At 35.0% G+C, this 14,540-nt stretch overlaps 1 protein-coding gene across 3 annotated transcripts in view; it reads right to left on the bottom strand.

Annotated features, from left to right (window-relative positions):
- TLK1 (tousled like kinase 1) overlaps positions 1-14,540 on the bottom strand; it is a 156,628-nt gene that overhangs the window by 57,367 nt on the left and 84,721 nt on the right. For all 3 annotated transcript variants that reach the window (XR_002823968.1, XM_004375524.1, XM_023730579.1), the window contains exons 4-5: positions 2,990-3,065; positions 88-134 (exon numbers count right to left, since the gene is read on the bottom strand). Coding sequence is in view for 2 of the 3 variants with exons in the window: in XM_004375524.1 (XP_004375581.1) it covers positions 88-134; positions 2,990-3,065 (123 nt within the window). In the remaining variant the exon portion in view is untranslated. The remainder of the gene's footprint in view (positions 1-87; positions 135-2,989; positions 3,066-14,540) is intronic.

Here is a 14,540-nt window from a genome sequence, read left to right as displayed (position 1 = left end):
TTAAACTTGTATGTCAAAGAAATTATTTTCAGCCCACAGCAAAATTCCACTGAAGTACAAACTGGAGATATTCCTCAGTGAACTTACTTCAAAATAGTCGCTAATTTTGTGGCCACGTCCCCCAATACTTTTTCCTAAAATATAAAAGTAAAAAAATTTACAGCTTTTAGGTCAGTCATGACTATCATATACTACATCAAAGAAGAAATGTGCCAAATAATTTCTCTAATACATGTAAAAACTATCCATTAAATAAAAAGGTATGTGATATTTTAGTTGGGCAGTGATAAGAATCAAGAGTATTAGGAATCCTCAGAGGGTCAGGTACCAATTTCAGAAATCCAAAAATCAAATGATACTTCAACAGAAACATGTCAATTTAAAAATCTCCTAATTATTAGAAAATCAAATAAATAAATAAAATTAAGGGATCTCTAGCTTTAAAACTACATTGTTCACACTGCTTAATGGCTATTAATTTTATAGAAGTCACTGAATAAAAAAGACAAGTAGCAACTACATAATTGATAAACTATGGTAATTCATACCTATAAATAATAATAAAAAAGCTTTGGTTAACACAAACCATAATCTCTGTCAAACTGATAATAACATGCTTCCATAGGAACATTAGTTTGTAAAATGTGTTTTGATTTTCTAAAAAGCATTTCCAAAATTAAAAGGATGTTTTCTAATAAACCAGATTCTAAATATTGTTCTTACATGGCCTTGTGATAAAGTGAACCATTAATAGATCACACTGTTGTTTTATTAGACGTTTTGCTTTAAAATGTACTCTTTATCAGTTTTATAAATACTGAATTAAGAACTTACTAAGAAATTTTTTTGGGGGGGACTCATCCATCCTTAGCTGGGACTATACAGAATATAGTGTTTCTTTAAGTTACAATCGAGAAACTAATTGTATCATGGAGTCAAAAGCTTGTATAATATAAACATATACATATATCAACACTGATTTAAATTCACCCATTCGTTTATTTTATTCAACAAGTACTTCCTGAGAGTTTACTATGTGCCAGGCACTGGTTTGTTGTTCACAATACTGAGATGAACAAAGAATATACTTAAAGCTCAATGACCTTAAACTCCTTCTTGAACAGAGTAGGGGGATTTTAAGAAACCTAGTAAGTACTCGGGACTACAAATGCTATCCAAAACCATGAACAATAGTTTTGTACAGATTTATTTAGAGATCAGAGAGGACTGCAAAGGTTTTACACCAAAGGAACGTCCTTCTGCTTTTAACAACTTTCCTGTAGATTCTGAAGAGACGTTATTTTTTAGTGAAGGCAGAGTCATTTTTGGTTGCCAGCAAGAAGCGATTTCCCTAATTCTCCTTCCATCACGGAGCCTAGATTTTGTTCCTCTAGACAGTCACATACTTCCAGGGAAGCTGATTCCTATCCAGCCTTTGTTCTCAATTCCCTTCACCTCCTTATCAGAAATCTAATTTTGTTTAGATAACCTCTCCTTTTCCACACAGCCCATATTCCAAAGGGGAACTTTATACCATTTTCTATTCCAGAGATAAGCCTGATTTTTGTAAGGATAATAACATCTCTGTTGTACATAACTGGTTGTGGAATGGACACATGACCCAATTCTGACCAATAAGACGACAGGAGAGGTTTGCTCTGGACTTGAAGGAAAGAAGCTTCCTTGTTCTTTAGGAAATAAAATACAGAACACCAGCTTCTCTCTAAAGCAAATACAAGTGAGAAAGCTGAAACTAGTAAGTCCAATTACAACTGGCAGTCATCCTAAGACCCTGAGACAATCAGACAGTTCTATGGATTGCAGACCAGAGACAGAGAAAAAAGTGGGTTCTTAAAAGATAGAGGTTGGGTATTTAGTTATGTAGTGATGAGAAATCAGGTCAGATACCAATCCCAGAAATCTAATGATCGATATCAACAGAAACATCAGTTTTAAAAAGTCCAATTATTGGGATAAACCAACCCAGAAGCCTCTCTTTATTTGGGAGCTTGCTTTAACGTGAGATTTTTATACATGCATGGCAAGCACTGCAACTAATATCTTACACTAAATAAAGCTCCAAGTCCACTAATCACAATGTGGGGGAATCACACTAAGACCAAAAAGAAGCTCAACACACATTGAGATAAAAAGTATCATACATCTACAGAAAAGGCCCTAGAGTGACTTAGCCTCTTTCTTCCAAAAACATAGTTGCTGCAAATATATTCCTTGATTCCAGTACCATATATAAATCAGTGAGCCAAGGGTTCATGGCCCTAGACTTTAAAGCTAAAAATTGGCTCCAACACGTTACATTACGTATAACATCATCATTACACATAATTTAAGAGCCTAATTTATTATATTTAGTTTATTAGTGCCCAAATGAAATGACTACTATTTTGCTGTCCAGTACATATGATTTTACAGTCTAATGAAAATAATTTTATTAGCTCACATCACAAATATAGGTATACAGGAAAGCATGTAGAAAGAACAAGATGATGTTTTAATTAGAGTTTCCCTTAATCATTTTTATATAGCCTTTTTTAAATAAAAGGGGCAATAGTTTGGTTACTTGTGATATCTCAAGTTTTTATTCAAAAATAAGAAGCAATTTCAATACCATAATTCACATAAAGAGAGAAAATGAAAGGTGATATGGCAATGCTTGCCAGATTTGGACTTACTTGTCTTTCTAGGACCCAAATTTAAAAATCAAGAGAAATGTCAAAAAACTTAAAAACAATAACCACAGACTACCTGTGCTACAAAAAGGTTCCAATTTCATATTATCATTTCTTACGTAAAGTGTATTCCTAAACGGAATGTACTTTATTATTAATGCAGAAATTACAAAATAGCTACAGAGTTCACAAAAACACAAAATTACTTATTTTACAAATAAAATATTAATTGATTAAAATCCAGAACAACTAATCGTAAATATCTATTGGGCTCTGAAGGAAGATTTTGTTTCACTTACCCTGACTACTTTCATTCTGGTTTTCTGCTTTTCTCTTTCTTCCCCTGGATGATTCCGACTGTTTCTTCTCTGGTGTCTACAGAAAGCAAGTGAAAAGAATTTTCAATTACAGTTTTAATATACAAATATTTACAATCAGCAAAAAACTCATTTTTCAAGGCCAAAAACTGTTTTTGTTCATTAGTGCTGATGGGATGTAAATGTTTAGTTATTTACATATTATTTATTTAAAAGATAAAATTTCTATTATGTAAATTTTTAAAAATCCAAGTACAGAAGACCTTGTACATATTACATAAAATTCACATTTACAGAATTTGACTTGAGGTGGATGAAAAATCTGAGATTAATTAGCCTTTAAAAGATGCCCTTCAAATTCTTAACGGGATGCAGGGGGGATCACCTTATATTTTTTCTATTAGTTTTCTACTAGTCATATATTTAGTTTTTGAAAAGTAAACTTGGATGAGAAAAGAGAGCAGAAAATCCTGAAATACACAATCCCTACTAAGGATGGCCAGTCATCTCAATGCCTGGCAGTTATTATCCAACAACAGTTATGGCAAACTTGTAGATTATGCCCAAGGATTAGCAGCATACATAAAGTTTTACTGGAACACAGCCACAATAATTATTACATGTACTGTCTATAGTTGCTTTCACACTACAATGCCAGTGTTGAGTAGTTGCAACAGAGATCGTATGGCCCATAAAGCCTACAATATTTATTTTCTGGCCTTCACAGAAAATGTTCCCAGGCCCTGTCATAGATGGTGGTTCTGTTCTCAAATTACAGGTTTGTTCTATTAACTAACAGCAAGTGTTTTCATCAGGCTAACACAAGTAATTTTTGTGGAGTCAGACAGATTGTTGTCGTGCTTAGTCAAAAAACTGCTCAACAGCAGAAAACATGAGCAGAAACACAAGGGAATGACACAGGGCCCTCAAATTCTAGAAGCTTGTTAAGTACTTCTGGTACCAGAACAATTCCTGAAGTTAGTAGGAGAGCTCAATAAATATTTGAATGAACAAATGACTGAATGAATGAATCACATCGGGGAACTTAAATCTCATGTGGTTCCCAAACAAGGAAGGGATTTAATCCAAATATTTGATCTCTCTGAGAGTCCTATGATTAAATAGAATGGACGACAATTCATAGTCTAACTCATATTGAGCATTTATTATTCCTTTAAGGGGCCCTGGTGGCGCAGTGGTTAAACGCTTGGCTGCTAACTGAAAGGGCAGTTCAAACCTACTAGCTGTTCCAGGGGACAAAGGTGTGATAGTGATTACAGCCTAGGAAGCCCTATGTGGCAGTTCCACTCTGTCCTATAAGATCACTATGAGTCAGAATCTAGATGGCAGCAAGTATTGTTCCTTTAAGTACCATCTTAGGCATTTTATGTTCTCTCATCTGCATTCTGCCAACAAGATAACAGATTCGGAGAGGTTGGTCTGAATGTTACCTGTCTCTGAATTCTTTAAAGACAAGAGTTATATCGTCGTCCTCTTCCTACTACTTCCACCCCTATGTCTGGCATATAGTTATTGCTCAATAAATACATGAATGATTTTAAATAACTTATTCAAAGTAACCCTGTCAGTGTGGCAGTCAGGATTCAAATACAGTTCTGCATAATTCCAAGGCCCAAACACTCTTTTTCTTCTGTGTGACACACTATATGCCCTATAAGATCTACCTGAATGAATCAACTATACAAAAATATTTCAAAAATTTACTAAGTTTGTAAATAAAATTCAGTATGCCCAACAAATTGCATATATAGATATTTCATATCACAAACTAGAGATCTTAAAGAAATCTACCCTAACTAGCAATCTACTCTGCTCAGGAGGCAGACTGAGGTACAGCAATCCATGTGTAAGTAGTTTATTTGTTTAGTTTCATTGTCAAAGTTTCAAACTCAAATTTAAACTTATTCTCCTAGGAATAAAAACATTACCAAGTTAAAAATTCTAAGTTAACATCTGTATAAAGAACCCTCAATCTACAAAGAAAACAAAAGGGGATCCTTAAGAAATAATTTATTCATATCCTTCCCAAATTGATTTTGTTAAAAAAAAATACAATTTAAGGTCAAGAAAATATGATTTTTCAGAAGTTTAATGTTATAATAATCTTTAAGCATGGCAAGATCCCATATGAATTCCATCTTAAATCCTGACTAGATACTTTTGAATAAATAATAATAAGAAAAATCACACTAAATACTAAAATTCTGTAATACTTATATCAAAAGCAACATTTTCTATCTAGAAAAGAAAGTGTAATGTTCTAAATGGTTCCATAGCATTTTCTAAACTATAACCAAGGAACACTGGTTCAGTGATATGTTGAGAGGCGACATTTAAAATGGAGGAGAGGGTTCAACTGGATAAAATAAACTTAGGTTTTTTACTGCAAAGCTTCTCAAAACCATCAAAATGCTAACACGTACTGGCAATCTACAAAAAGGTGGGGGGAGATATAATATTTATAGACATTTTCAAACATATTTGGGATAACATTCACTGAACACTTCACTGGATATATACTAAAGGATATTTAAGGTGTTTTTGTTTTTAAGATATGTAAATTACTTAGTAAAAGCTTTCTTCTCCAAGGCAAAATTTCCTTAAATTTAAATTTTTCTAGGATGGGGAAGTGAGACAGTCCTTTGAGGGAAAAGATCGTTTTGTTTTAAAAAAAGATAATTTCATTCTTATCATCAGCAAAGAACAATCTAAAAAAGAAAATTAAGGAAACAATTCCATTTACAATAGCACCTAAGGAATAAAAAAAATTTAACCAGCGAAGTGGAAGACTTATACACTGAAAACTATAAAACATTGCTGAAAGAAATTAAAGACCTAAATAAATGGAAAGACATCCCATGCAACATGTAAAAAAAAATTGGCATAGCAGCGCTTATGAAAATACCTCGTGGGGAGAGGGCATGGCTGGCAAACAAATATAGAAGGCGCACGTTATTTGCGTAAAAATACGGTAATAAAAACAATGTGGCACTGGCATAAGGACAGACGTACAGACCAATGGAATAGCAGTGAGAGTCCAAAAATAAACCCATACATCTGTGGCCAACTGATTTTTGACAAGGATGCCAAGTCCCTTCAACAGGGAAAGAATAGTCTTTTCAACACATGGTGTTGGAACAACTGCATCTCCACGCGCGGAAGAATGAAGTTGGGCCCATACATCACACCGCATAGAAAATTAACTCAAAATGGATCAATGACCTAAATATAAGAACTAAAACCATACAACTCTTAGGAGAAAATACAGAAAAGAATATAGTAGAACGAGTCCTAAAGAGGAAATGTCATTTATTTTGCAAGCCCTACAGAGTTATTTGTAAGCTATTAGGGCAGAAGCTACTTAACATATAACACATAATAAAGTTTTAAAACATAAGTATAAACTGATATTTGGAGTGATAGATGAAAAGGATAGTCATTCAGACAAGAGAATTTATTGGACACTTACTGACATTAAGTAGTACCCTTTACATGCCAGATGCTGTACTGTCTGAAAGGCTGTATTCTAGATCACATGACAGTCTTTTTTTCCTACATGACACCCTACACACCCTACATCATTAGAGGCAGTCTAAGCCCTAAGTATTATATCACCAACCCTCAGGCAAAAGTACATTAAACAGTTTTTTGGTTTTGAATTTAAATAAGCAACTCTAGATACACCAAAAAACAAAACAAACTCAAAGAAACCAATGTTTGCCAACTCTCCTGAGTCACTCATTTGTATATGGACTTATTTGGAGATTTAAAACCACTGTGTGTGTATAATATAAAGAAACTCATCAAACATTTAATGTCTAAGGTGGCTCATCACTGAGAAAAAGTTCACAATCATGTCTGGGAATTTCAAACTGTACAACAGAGACTTAGAGGAGAGGAGACTGTGCCTCAGAAGTTACTAAGGAGGAAAAGAAGGGGAAGGAAGAAGAGGGTAGGCTGAGCTAAGGCTCCAGGCTACCAGAGATACATCCTATCCCACTTCTACCTGCCCCTGCAAACACAGCATCTCTTACTTTAATATGCCATTCTATGTCAGATTTTCTTTGAAGAAAGAGTTCAGTGGCTTTAAAAAGGTTAGAAGAACCACTGTTCATGACCAATGACTTCCTTGAGAAAATCCAAGGGACATTAACCAGGTCTCCTATGTGTTTGCGTAAGGTGTAAAATTTGCACATATCAAGCATTTTATATAGAACATTTTAAAGCTTATTAATGCTCCTTTTAATATTGTCATTTTTTTCTTTTCTTCTCTATTTTTTCTCAACTATTGTACTATAACTGACCACAATAAGGATTAATATGAAAGGTAAAATAATAGCATTTGGTTTTAAAGTGAAGATGGAAACAATACAGTAACTATAAAAGGTCAAAGAATTCGAACATATGGTGGCAGTGGTTAAGAGAAAATGATGAAAGGAGAGACTAGTACTCTTTATATCAATTCAGCTTTATAAGTGCTAGATTTATAACCATACTCAAAACCTGTATGATTATTCTGGCATTTAAACGTTCCAAGGCATCACTGTGAATTTACACAGTATTTTCTAGCAGTTTAAAATCTGTTCAAAAAACGAAGAAAATTTAAAGGACTCAAGAGACAATCGTTACTGGGCTGAGGGCTGGGGACCGTGGTCTCCGGGGACACCTAGCTCTATTGGCGTAACATAGTTTATAAAGAAAATGTTCTACATCCAACCATGGCAAGTAGTGACTGCGGTCTTAAAAGCCTGTGAGCAGCCATCTAAGATACATCTATTCGTCTATTCTCAGCTGGAGCAAAGGAGACTGAAGAAGACCAAAAATACGAGGGAAAAAAAACAAAGCCTGTTGCCGTCAAGTCAATTCCAGCTCACAGCAACCCTATAGGACAGGGCAGAACTGTCCCACAGGGTTTCCAAGGAGCAGCTGGTGGATTCAAATTGCCGACCTACTGGTTAGCAGCCTAGCTCTTAACCACTGCACCACCAGGGCTCCAAGACATAATGGAAAGTAAATTAGGCCAAAGGACTAATGGACCATAACTACCACAACCCCCACCAGACAAAGCCCAGAACAACCAGATTAGTCCCCAGTTACCACCACCAACTACTCTGGCAGGGATCACAATAGAGGGTCCCGGACAGAGCAGGAGAAAAATGCTGAACAAAATTCAAATTCACAAAGAAACAGACCAGGCTTGCTGGTCTGACAGAGACTGAAGAAACCCCAAGGGTATGGCCCCCAGATACCCATTTAACTCAGTACTAAAGTCACTCCTGAGGTTTACCCTTCAGCCAAAGATTTGACAGGTCTGTAGGGCCAACAATAACACATGTGAGTGATGTGCTTCACAGTTCAATCATGTATATGAGACTAATGTGCACACCAGTCCAAAGACGAGAAAGCAGGGACAGGAAAACTGGACGAATGAAAACAGGGAACCTGGGGTGGAGAAGGGGAGAGTGTTGACACATAGCAGGGTTGGCAATCCATGTCACAAAACAATTTGTATGTTAACTGTTTAATGAGAAACTAATTTGCTGTGTAAACTTTCACCTAAATCACAGTTTAAAAAAAAAAGATAATTATGACATAATTAATGTTCCAATTTCATTTGGAATTTAAATCAGTGGTTATTAAACGAAGTTTTCATATCTAATGATGTGGCTTCTTAGTATATCTTAAAATAAACTTTCTTCAGTGCAAATAAGACCAACTATAAGAAAACAAGAATCTTAATGCTGTCACAGAATAAGGGAGATAAACCAATATGGATTATTCCATGAAACGGATAACCACCTCTACAAGCCTCCAACTAGAGATATTTAAAGTTATCTGCATAAATGTATTATAGTAAATTGTAACAGAGCATGTGAAAAGATATCATTATAACATCAACAAAAAGGGAGGGAGTGGATATTAAAATGTTATTTTTCACCTCTACCTTAGGTAGAGTAAATAAGCCCTGACTGAACAAACAACAAAAAGAAAAGTTTAGATGATATCATCTCTAATAAAATTACTAACATTAATACACAGGTATTTTAAATTTCTTTTGTTAAATGGGAAAACACTTTAATATAGAAAGAAAAGCTACTCTAAGAATAAATAATATCTCTAACAAAATATTCAATCTTAAACTTGTCAGAATGATTTTTTTATAGTAGATTTATTGAGCTGAGGATTGGTTTCAAAATGACAACTCATTGGCTATTCCAATGATTTTATACAGTTATTCAGGTATCAAATTCAAGGTCACTATGATTTAAACAAATGGTACCGCAGATCTTTCTGCCTGCAGCTGGTAATAACAATGTTCAATTTTACCCATATTTCTAGGCAAAATTCGTTGAACTAGGTGTAAGACAGGAAAATGCTGGAGAAATATCTTTATTACTTTAATAGCACATATCAAAACAGCACTGAACTGGAAAGGAAAATCTGGAGCCTTACAAAAAAGTCAATGTGAAACAGATGTTCTTTACAAGAACATCAAACGTATGCAATAGTGTTTCCCTTCGCTCTTTTACTATAAAAAATAGGTTAGAAAAATGCACAATAAGAATACTGAAATTCTGTTGTGAAAATTTCCTTGCTGCTTTGGAATTCTATTACATTTAGATAAGCCCTATCATGAAATATACATCCAAATTCAAAGATGATTATGAGGTGGCATGACCCGAAATTCACATAATCTGTCTCTGTTTGAGGGTCAAAACTTTCATATTGATAACTATTATCTAGAAATGTTCATTTGAACCTTTGACCCCTAAAAGAAGATCTCTGTTATACTGCTGATTTCAATATTTAGTGTAAAGGTAATGTATGCAACAACTTTTTGGAGTCCTGGTGGCGCAGTGGTTAAGCGTTTGGCTGCTAACCAAAAGGTCGTTAGTCCAAATTCACCAGCCACTCCTTGGAAACTCTATGGGGCAGCTCTACTCTGTCCTATAGGGATGCTATGAGTCAGAATCAATTTGATGGCAATGGGTTTTATTACTAACAAAGGACATTTCCTTAGTGTTCTAAAAAAATCCAAAACAACACATCAGCAATTTTGAGTGTAATCTATTTTTTGCTGTATTACCTTTATTATTTAATTTCATGTAATATCAAAGAGCAGGGGAAAGATATGGCAGTCTGCTTCCATAAAGATTACAGCCTTGTTAGTGGCGTCTGGGGTCTTAAAAGCTTGCAAGCGGCCATCTAAGATGCATCAATTGGTCCCAACCACCTGGAGTAAAGGAGAATGACAAACACCCTGGACACGAGGAAAGTATTAGCCCAAGAGACAGAAATGGCCACATAAACCAGAGACTTCATCAGCCTGAGACCAGAAGAACTACATGGTGCCCGGCTACCACCAATGACCACCCTGACAGGGAACACAACAGAGAGTTGCTGATGGAGCAGGAGAAAAGTGGGGTGCAGAACTCAAATTCTAATAAAAAGACCAGACTTAATGGTCTGACTGAGACTGGAGGGACCCTGGAAGACATGGCCCCTGGACTCTCTGTTAGCCCAAAACTAAAACCATTCCCGAGGCCAACTCTTCAGACAAAGATAGACTGGACTATGGGACATAAAATGATGCACGTAAAGAGCTCAAGTAGACACATGAGACTAAACGGGCAGCTCCTGTCTGGAGGCAAGAGGAGAAGGCAGAGAGGGTTAGGAGCTGGTTGAATGGACCCTGGAAATCTGGGGTAGAAAGGAAGAATGTGCTGTCACAGTATAGGGAGAGCAACTAGGGTCACAAAACAATGTATGCATAAATTTTTGTATGAGAGACTACTTGAATTGTAAACTTTCACTTAAAACACAACAATAAAAAAAAGATTATAGCCTTGGAAACCTTATGGGACAGTTCTACTCTGTCCTATAGGGTTGCTATAAGTCAAAATCAACTTGATGGCAGGGAGTTTAATATCAAAGATGGTAGAGAGCCAAGAAGAAATCTGGTAACTGCTCAACTAAACTGTGTGCTATCTTATAGGTAAACTTAATTTGTGTGTCAGCTTACAACTTTTTTTTAAAGCCAGAAGGATTTTCACTCTTTTAACAAAAATATAGCTTCCATAATCATATAAGCACATTAATGAAATATAATACTAAAACAAACTTCTTTGCAATTTTTAAAAACCACCTTACATTTGCTGTCCTCACAGTATTAAGTTCCTATCACGTGGAACCATTTTAATTTGCATTCACATATGTTTAAAAGGAACATACTAAGTCTTCAATATTGATAAAAAGTAATTCTGTTTGCCAATTTCTTATAATTTATGTAGCATGACCATTTCTTGGCCCTTTCTCTCTGGGGCTTTCCTTTTGATTTACGGCTTTATTTGTTAAATAGTATATACCATAAAATCAGAAAAAGTTAAACTTTCTCATTTATTCAAATTATCTTGTAAGTAGTTTTCAAATCATAAAACCAGAATAAAAGTCATACACAGCAAATGCTATGGGAGAAAAAAGAGACATTTTAAGACAACTTATTCAGGAAATGATAGTCTTTTAAGAATACTTATAACAGCAAGATTTAGAACATGGTTTCACAACTATTTTCCTATTGTGACACTCATCATGGAGTAATAGATTCCTGTAGACATACCCCTAACTTCAATTCTTGGTCCTTATGCAGTTACTTCTCTGGGATAGATATTTTTAAGAGTAAATGCAGTGTTACAGAATATACACATTTAAATTTTTACAGATACTGCGAAATTGCACTTTCAAAGGCTGTATCTATCTATACTTACACTAACATTGCATGAGAATGCCCGCCAATCTTTTAAGATCTGTCTATTTGATGGGTAAAAAAGTGGTATTTCATTGTAGTTTTACTTTATACTTCCCTGATGGCTAGTAAGGCTATGCAATTTTTTATGCTTGTATAGTCATTTATCCTCTTTCTAATGTAAATTTTTAAAATAATCTTTTGTTCACTTTTTGAGTTGTTTATCAATTTTGTTGCTGATCTATATTAGACATTCTTTATATAATCGAGGAGCCTTCATGGCACAGTGGTTAAAGTGCTCGGCTGCGGCAGCTGGAACCTGCCAGCCGCTCTGTGGGAGAAAGATGTGGCAGTCCGCTTCCGTAAAGATTTACAGCCGTGGAAACCCTATGGCGCAGTTCTACTCTGTCCTACAGGGTCACTATGAATTGGAACTGACTCAGTGGCAGTGGGTTTGGTTTGGTTTTTATATAATCGAGTCTAGATTTTAATCCTTCCTTTTCTGTTTTGCAAATGTATTTCACGACCTGCCTTTTGCCTTTAATTCAGAACACTAAAAAGTTTACTTAAAGACTAAAAAGTTTACTTAAATCATAACCACCAACTGTTTTCTCTATAGCAATACTACATTAATAACAAGAGTGATTTATTTTCCTAAAGAAACTGTTCTATCATATATCTATTGGCACTGATTCTCAATGTTGACTATACATCATAACCACTTACAAAGCTTCTATTTAAAGCTCATGCTGGAGTCCTCATCCCAAATCTAACCACCTCTGGAGAAACACCAAAGGACTCTATTTTTAACAAGCTCCAGAAGTAACTCTGATGTATCGGCAGGATTAGGAACTATCTATACATACATAAAAAGTCATGTATTTCCTACATATTCTACTTTAGAGAATCTCTAAAATTAAGAATGTTATTCCTTATATAATGTTCCATTAAGATTTAAAGACCAAAATTGTGACATACAGCACAAAATTAGGTTATAAAATGTTCAACTGGTTGTCATGATTACTCAGAGTTAAAGAATTAATCTTAAAGAAAATTAATAAAACATTCCTGTGTTCTGCTGACAGAAAATGTGCCTCTAACATTTTTTAAACTCTAGAATAAAATATTGCAACCAAATTTCTCAGTAATGCCAACTTGTGCTAAATGACTTTAAAATTAAGTCTAAAAGCAACATTCATCAAGGTGAACATTTGTGAAATGCTATTAGCCCAGATATTTTTAACACTGGCAAACTTGATGATTTCTACAAATCATCTTAAACCTAAATATTTTCAAAAAGAATACAATTTTTTGTTTCAGAAGACTAAGTAAGGTCATTTATCTGACTAATAAGACAAACTGTATACTATCTTATTTATAGGGATAGAGTATATATAGCACAGTGGTTGACAACACCACTTGAAATAAGAAATGTGACTATGTTGTTAACTTACAATCTGTGTGACTATGGGAAAATTAATTAACCTCCTTGAACTTCTGTTTCCATGTTTAGAGATATAAAACTTATAATCCAGCTCTACAGGTAACATTCTAAAACTTTCTCTTGTCCATTAACGGAGTGGTTCTCAACCAGGGGAGATTTGCTCCTCACAACAAGAGGACATCTGGCAATATCTGGAGACATGTCTGGTTATCACAGAAGGGGTGAAGGGAGGATATGAGTTCAGATATCTAATGGGTAGAGGCAGAGATACTGCTAAACATCCTACATTGAAAAGGAAAGCTCCTGCCTCCAAAAGAACTATACCGTCCAAAATGTCAGTAATGTTGAGGTTAAGAAACCTTGCTTTATTTAATAAATAGTTGGCACATAAACTACCTGTGTATAGTATGCTGCAACTAAAGTCATGTTAATTTTATTCATTCAAGAAGTATATACTGAGCATATACTATGGTCAAGTACTATACTAGCTTCCACTTTAAAAGTCTGTCTCCATTCTTAAAATGATCTGGCATTTTTCTCTTCCAATCTTGTTTTCAATCAGCTTACAACCTTCTTGCTCTAAAAGCAACAGCCACTTACACCAGTTTTATAACGGAAAATATTTAACAGCTGTTTTTGGTTTGCTAAGTAAATGGCTTACAGAATCATTATTCATCAGAATTTATAAGCAGTGAGCCTGGGTACTTATACTTTGCAAAAGCTTCCCAGATGAGTCTGATACACATATTCTTCCACCTTTATGGAACGGAGGCACAGAAGCAGTATTACACCTACATTTTGTTTCCGATTCACTTTTCCTTCCAGGAGATGAAGGAATATATATATTCAAACAGGACAGATCCACCTCCTTTACTGTGAATCCTGCTGATGTAAAATATTGTAAAGCTAGACACTCTAATTTCCAGCCGAATATAATCCTTATAAGAGGCAGAATTAAATACAGTTTTCTCTTTTTAAATAAAACGAAAAGTTACAAACAAAATAACTCCAGGTATTGCATAGGAAATTTATTTTTAGTTTTTTCCTATATAAAAATTTATACCTACATTGTTATGTGACTCTAATTGCTCACCCCATACTGTGACAGCACACACCTCCTTTTCCACCCGATTCTCCATGTCCATTCAACCAGCTCCTAACCCTCTCTGCCTTCCCATCTCACCTCCAGACAGAAGCTGCCCGTTTAGTCTCTTGTATCTACTTGAACTAAAAGGTACACTCCTCATGAGTATCACTTTATGTCCCACAGTCCAGTCCAATCCCTGTCTGAAGAGTTGGCCTCGGAAACTGTTTCAGTTCTGGGC

This window comes from Trichechus manatus, unplaced genomic scaffold (assembly GCF_000243295.1).
Source record: "Trichechus manatus latirostris isolate Lorelei unplaced genomic scaffold, TriManLat1.0 scaffold00037, whole genome shotgun sequence".
Lineage (NCBI taxonomy): Eukaryota > Metazoa > Chordata > Mammalia > Sirenia > Trichechidae > Trichechus > Trichechus manatus.
Note: the sequence above shows the minus strand (reverse complement) of the source record. Positions and strands in the feature narration are given on the sequence as shown.